Source organism: Homarus americanus, unplaced genomic scaffold (genome assembly GCF_018991925.1).
Source record: "Homarus americanus isolate GMGI-L3 unplaced genomic scaffold, GMGI_Hamer_2.0 scaffold57980, whole genome shotgun sequence".
Taxonomy (NCBI): domain Eukaryota; kingdom Metazoa; phylum Arthropoda; class Malacostraca; order Decapoda; family Nephropidae; genus Homarus; species Homarus americanus.
This window is the reverse complement of record NW_024716703.1, coordinates 2,084,570-2,091,457: the sequence shown is the minus strand read 5'-3', so window position 1 is coordinate 2,091,457 and position 6,888 is coordinate 2,084,570. Positions and strand designations below refer to the sequence as shown.

General features: G+C 40.5%; 1 protein-coding gene across 3 annotated transcripts in view; it reads left to right on the top strand.

Annotated features, from left to right (window-relative positions):
- LOC121858225 (terminal uridylyltransferase 7-like) overlaps nt 1-6,888 on the top strand; it is a 114,201-nt gene that overhangs the window by 52,252 nt on the left and 55,061 nt on the right. For all 3 annotated transcript variants that reach the window (XM_042354509.1, XM_042354510.1, XM_042354508.1), the window contains one exon: nt 6,187-6,365. In XM_042354509.1, coding sequence (XP_042210443.1) covers nt 6,187-6,365 — 179 coding nt within the window. The remainder of the gene's footprint in view (nt 1-6,186; nt 6,366-6,888) is intronic.

The following is a 6,888-nucleotide window of genomic DNA, read 5'->3' as shown; positions in this document are numbered from 1 at the left end:
AGTGATGAAAAGTGTTGTGGAGTGTTTTATAAGTCTCCATATGAGTGTTTATGAAGTGTTCAATTTATTTTACAATATTTCAATATTTCACTTGTTCAAACTTGTAAGTATCACATGTGTGAACTGCATAAAAAATTCCCTTTTGTGGATACAATATACATCTACCATCACCCTGATAGGTAAGATTGTTTTGAAATACAGTAATATCTCCGTGAACCAGAATCCTTCAAACCCGGAAATCTCCCATTGCCCGAATTCAAATTTGCTCGGAAAATCATTCTCAAAGCTGGAATTTTTCTAAAAATTTCTGGCTTTAGGAAAAAAATTTCTGGGGTTGAAAATCAAGAGAATTTTCTGAAAATGTATTAAATAAAGATGAAAGTTAAAGTATTTTTTGGGGACCTGACCTGTTGCAATGTCAGGTGGAGGTAGGGTGGGGGATTAGGGGTCTTATATTACTGACCTAATGGAATGTCAGGTCATCCTTTCTTGGGTGGGGGGTTAGTGGGTCTCATGATCTAAAGATGTCTTGAATAAACACGAAAGCTAAAATATTTTTAGGGAGATTGTGATAAGTATAAATGAGCAAAGTTGTATCCCTTCAGCATTACATTACATAACATTTTAAAATATGGAGTGAGTAAACAGAAAGGTGTGGGCGTGCGTGCTTGTGTGTGTGTGTAATAATAATAATAATGATAATTAACGGTTTATTGAAAAAGTTCTACAGCCCGAAGGCTGAAAATATACATTGGACAAAAATGATTTATTACATACAAAGACATGGAGTAGGTGGGTTATTTAACAAAAGCTTCCATTACTGAAAGAAGAAGGAACATGAATTGAACATACTGTACAAATTATTATAGTTTACAGTTAATGGCCCGGGCCTGGGCTGGTCATTGAAATACCAGGTGGTGTGGTGTTAACGTGGTGTAGTAACTCGTCCTCGGGTGTTGATATGAAGGACCTCACGTGGTCATGGAGACATTGGGTGGTGTGGTGTTCCTGTGGTGTAGTAACTCGTCCTTGGGTGTTGATACGAAGGACCTCAAGTGGTCATTGAGACACCAGGTGGTGTGGTGTTCACGTGGTGTAGTAACTCGTCCTCGGGTGTTGATATGAAGGATCTCACTTGGTCATGGAAACATCAGGTGGTGTGGGGTGGTGTCACAGTACCTCACTCTCTCTGCTCGGTGATGTTGTTTTATCTCGTAGTCAGGTGCATAGCCGGCCCCCTATTGTTCCCAGGGTGGACAGATTAGCACCACCTGGTCAGAAGATGGTTGGTCGGTTTCCAGGGGTGCTTATCTCATAGGTGGGTCACGGCTCTTACTGGTACTCTCTAGTGCTGAATTCACTGGCTTAAACACTGTTCAACACTGATCCCACTTCTTTCCAAAATGAAATTGTCACTTTTGATTATGTAGATATCCCGGTGGTGAGGATGGGTTGGGGAGAGGGAATTCAGGAATGGGCCGACATGGCCAAGGGGGACCGCTGCTCAACAGGAGCAGTGCCTGAATAGGTCTTGACCCTACAGTGGTCAAGGATGTGTGTGTGTGTGCGCGCGTGCGTGCATGCGTGCGTGCGTGCATGCGTGCGTGCTTGCCAAGCACATTGTAGGTTTTGAAGAAGTTGATGAAGAGGTTGTTCAGGAGTCAAGAGGTGAGGTGACATGCCAAGACACTTACTTACACAGCACAAACATAACAGCACTACTAAACCATTGTCTTATAACATTTTACATTATAATTTCCATTTTAAAATTAATTGGTGCATGATGGCTCGATTGGGCTACATTAGCACTTAGACAACTGATCAATGAATAAAGCAGGGCATATGGAGACGCATTATACACTAGTGATGTCACGAAGCTTCGAAACTGCAACCACAAATTATCACAACCGGTACTCAAATGTACTAAGTTAATTACTAAAGTTATTATGTCTGGTGCAAACTCAAGGGATGTTTATGCTCAAATTAATTGCTATTTTACAAGAATTCCAGCAATGCAAGTTATATTCTCCTGAGTCAAGTCAGTGACATTTTATAAGCGAAAAAATTAAGCGCCCTGGCTTTCATAATCCTTGAGTAAGTGTTAATCTTCCCTCCTGGCTGTCGACACCCCACCTTCCACCCCCCCCTCCCTCCTCCCAGCCAGCACTGGGGGAGCAGATGGGTTGATAACGATTACTGGGATGAATTTTATTTTAGGCTTAAAATTTTCTCTTATAAAATGTCGCAGACTTGACTTAGGAGAATATAACTTGCATTGCTGGAGTCCTTGCAAGATATCAATTGATTTGAGTATCCACATCTCATAATTTGTACAAGAGAATTTTTTTTTAGTCCTTTAGCATAGTACATATACATTTAGTACAAAATGAGTACAGTAGGGTCGGTATATATCACGACTTTTTATAGTGATTTTTTTATCGTTACTACCAAAATTATCGAAATTTTCCAATATCTAGCTATAAATTTATTTATTTCACGGGATAAATCGGGCAGGAAATATTTCAAATGTACCGCCATGGCAAACAACTGCGTTATTTGCTCACCAGAGGCGCCACCGTGGCTGCTCACCCATGCATTCACACTTGCCTGCTCAGCCTCTCTTGAGTGAGTGACGAGAAAGCACCAGACTGCTGCAGATTACGACTTCTAAGGTGAGTGTAAATGAGTTGCTAGTGACGTGAAAAGTGAAGTGAAGATAATGAAAAAGATTTAATACTGTAACTATAATTTTTGGTGTTTGTTTATGTAGGTGTGGGATTGTCAAGTGAGTGTGGCAGTGTGGCGTCTACTGCCGAGTCTGGTGTTTCTTGATATTGATATTGAAATAGCCTGTTGTTCCCGAGTCTAGTGTTCATTGGTGCTTTAGTTAATCAGAAAATGAATTTCATTAAGTCGAGTTTATTCACTTTTTTGGGGCCTCCAGAACCTAACCCTATTTCCCCATTGATTACATGTAATTATAAATCGTGATTTAGTATATGGCGAACAACATTGGACCCTATCACGAGATATATCCCGACCCTACTGTACAGTAATATGCTGCTCAAAATTATGGTTTTTATCACAGGAAAAACTGGTCAGGATATTATGGTATCGAATGTTATGGAGTATATTTCAAATAAATTCTTCTACCAGTACCCTTCACATACAGTAATGTACTGGGCTGCCTCACTTATTGCAAAGGTTACGGGCATGAAACTCGTTGCGAATATTGAAATTGCGAATAGCGGAGCAATTTCTCCCTTAAGAAATATTGTAAATAGGGGGGATACGGGCATCACGGTGGTCACGGCCATCTGATTTTAACACTTGTTTTACTCAATACATATAGAACATAAAATAAATTAAGAAACAAGGGCATAATATCAAATAAACATCAATAACAAACACTTTGAGTTTATTAGGCGTATATGTTTACAAGTACAGTATACTTTACATGTTTGAGTGTGTGAATGTGTGAATGTTTATGTGCGTAGGTGTGTGAGTTAAGTTTTAAATGTAGACTGTTAATTTACCTCTGCTATGCTGTGTTGCTTGCTTACTGAAGTTGGCATTAGGGGAGAGGGTGAAGGTTTACTGGGGTGAGAGGAGGCTGGGGTCGTCAGCCACCTCGCTCTCATCATCACTGCCAGGGTCGTCAGCCACCTCGCTCTCATCATCACTGCCAGGGTTATCAGCCACCTCATGCTCATTATCGCTGTCAATTTGCACTGAATGCTATTGTTCTCCGCTGGTTGAAGGCTGTGGTTCACTCGTTGAAGGCTGTGGTTTTACACTGGTCTTGAGCAACTGCCTAAAAGCTGTGTTATGTTTGGATGTATGTGGGGAGGTTGGTGCACTGGGGGTTGAAGGTGTGGCCATGATAAATGCATCAAGAGTCATTTGTTGTGCATTCTTCCCCTTCTCCTCAAGCACCTCGTAGTATGCTCGTATGTCTTTCTTGACATTGCGGATGATAGTGCAACTTCGGTCAACATTAGGGTCCATTTCTAATGCCATATCCATCACCATCTCCAATGAAGAATCAGCTTCCTTAGGTTCCATACAGTGAGGAGTTGTATTGGAGTTTCATCTGTATCTTCTCCCGTTGCCAGTTGCATTTCTTCCTGCTGAAGCCTCTCCAGTTCTATCAGGTCTTCATTGGTAAGTTCTTCATTGTGAGAGTCGAGGAGGTCTTCTACGTCAGCGTCATCCACTTCATCGAATCCAGCCTTCTTTGCAAGAGTCACAATAGTCTTCCTCATTGCAGGCACTGAAGGGAAACCAGCGGAGTTGTGCACACACTCGGGCCACAGCTTACGCCACACACCGTTCATGTTCTGTTGTGTTATTGCCTCCCATGAATCATTTATGTTTTTTTTATGGTTTTCCTGATGTTGTAGTGTTTTTTCCAAAACTCCCGGATTGTAGGTTTCCCTTCTCCATCGGTCCCCTCAATCAGCTGCTCCATGATACGCTGAGTGTAGAGCACCTTGAATGTAGAGATAACGTCCTGGTCCCTGGGTTGCAGCAAAGTCGTGGTGTTGGGAGGCAAACACACAACTTTAATATTCTTACACCAGTCAGCCATAGCTTTTGGATGACCTGGTGCATTGTCGATCACCATCAGAGCTTTATCATCAAAATTACTTTCCTTATTATAGCGACGAATGCGACCGGACACATAGTTGAACATGTAGTCGTGCATCACAGACCCTGTCACCCACGCCTTATGGTTTGAATGCCAGACGACAGGAAGTTGTCCCTTTACAACCCCCCCTCAGAACATGGATTATTATAGTAAAGAAATGAAGTTTCTAACTTAATTAGAACTGTATTTACAGATTCCAGTAGTTTAGACTCGAGGAAAACATTTCCAGTACCCAGAAACATTATGGGGAAGTGGGCTATAGTGCGTTTTTTCCCAGCTGAGAAAAGATGCTCCGACCTCTCTGCAAGAGTTACAGCTGATGTGCTGTTGCAAATCTGTTCAATTTCGTCCTGAAGTAATGATGTATTTCTAAAATAGTTTATTCATAATCGTTGGGATGACCGTTTCCGATGAGAAAGATGTTTAGCTAAATCATATAAAGATACAAACATTCATTATTTCAAACATGAGCACGTAGGAAGTTTATCAGAAATCATATATACTTGAATTAACTGTTAAACTTTGGTAATAAATTCACGCTTTCGGAGGATGCATTTAATATATACTTATTTTTACCTACAATAAGGCATACTAAGACAAATTACATGTCAGTAAAACTACATTATGCAAAAACTAACATTTTAAAAGTTCAGAATCACTGAAGTATGAAGTTGTTCACAGTTATATTTCCCGCCTTGACTGACGGCTGTTCGCTTTATAGTGCGTACAGAGCTCTCCGACAGTCCAAATTGACATCCTACACTTGAAGCACCATTTCCATGCTGCAGTGCTTCCAGCACCTTGATTTTCTGCTCCAGTGTAATTGCTTGCCTTGATTTCTTAGCCTGTGGGGTAGTTAATGATGTAGTAGCTGGCCTCTTGGACATAATGGCGTTGGTTGATACACGTGGTAGAAGAGAGTGTCACACAGTACCGGTAAGTCCGTTCACTGGAGCGTCAGCGCGAGAACTGAGGATGCGTGAGGGTGTGGGAGGGTGGCGGGCAGCCGTGTAGCGTGTCCAGAGACGCGTCTGGTGGGAAACATTAGGCGCGAAATTTAAGATATGATGCGCCTTGATTGAGTCTCGCAAAATAGGGAAGATTCGCTTTAAATTAAAACATTGTCCTTAATTGTGGGTGTCGCTTTAAATCAATAATCTTAAATCGATTCGCATTAAATCGACGTTCTACTGTATTTGAAAGTTTGTGGAAAGAGATTACCACTGCAGAACACATCTGTTACAGCAGTAAAAAATGTCTTTAGCCACCAATGAAAGAAGAATGTTTTTGTGCATGTGTATTTGTACTTCATTTAGGCCATACTGCATTTTGGCAGGAAAGGGCTTGAAATGGTGGAAAATAATGTGTAAATGATCTGGTGTGAGGTCCTCAGGAAAGAAAGTAATAACTTGTAGAGGTAAGTTTAAATTTTTTGTTGTTTACGATTTTTTCTTATATTTCATGGATTGTGGTTGATTATTCCTTACAATAATTGTAATTTTTTACATGTTTTCTGTCATTTGCCCATCTACTAGATTTGATGGAAAGACTTTCACATCGGGGCAGAAACCACCTCTAATATGTGGGTCATGTCAGAAGGAAGGACATTGTAAGGCAGATTGTCGTGAAGATGAGTTGCCACCCCTCAAGCGCCTGTCACCCATGAATAGTTTTTTCCTCAATCAACTCACTGCCATTTTTGAACATCTGACAGGTAAATAAAAAGATGACACAATTTTTATGCATTTATTCAATTAGCAGTTTATCAGTCAATGAGTAGTACACCCTAGAACTTTTGTTTATTCATCTTTATATCCCAGTGCTGTACTATTGACTTGAAGATGATATTTGACAGGATTTGTGTTCAATCCAGTGGTAAAACAAGTTAAAAGGTGAAATTCATAAGTAAGAGCTGGCTGGATGAGTCTTAGTAATTCTTTGTAAATGTGAGGTAAATATGAAAAATGCCAGCACGAAGGATTGTTTATTCCAGCTTTTGTATGGGTATGGAACTTTTGAGCTTACTACTGAATGGCATGTCAGAAACTGAGAGCAGTAAAATCAGATGTTTTATAACCAACAGGTTACAATTGAATGGCATGTGAAATTTTATGAACAAGATCACCCTAAAGGTAGGGATTGCTTTAGGTTATGCTGCCATTATGGATTATTTTGAATTACTGCAAAGCAGTTCTAACCACCAAGGCAGGGTAAAATAAAGACTAAGTTCAATGGTT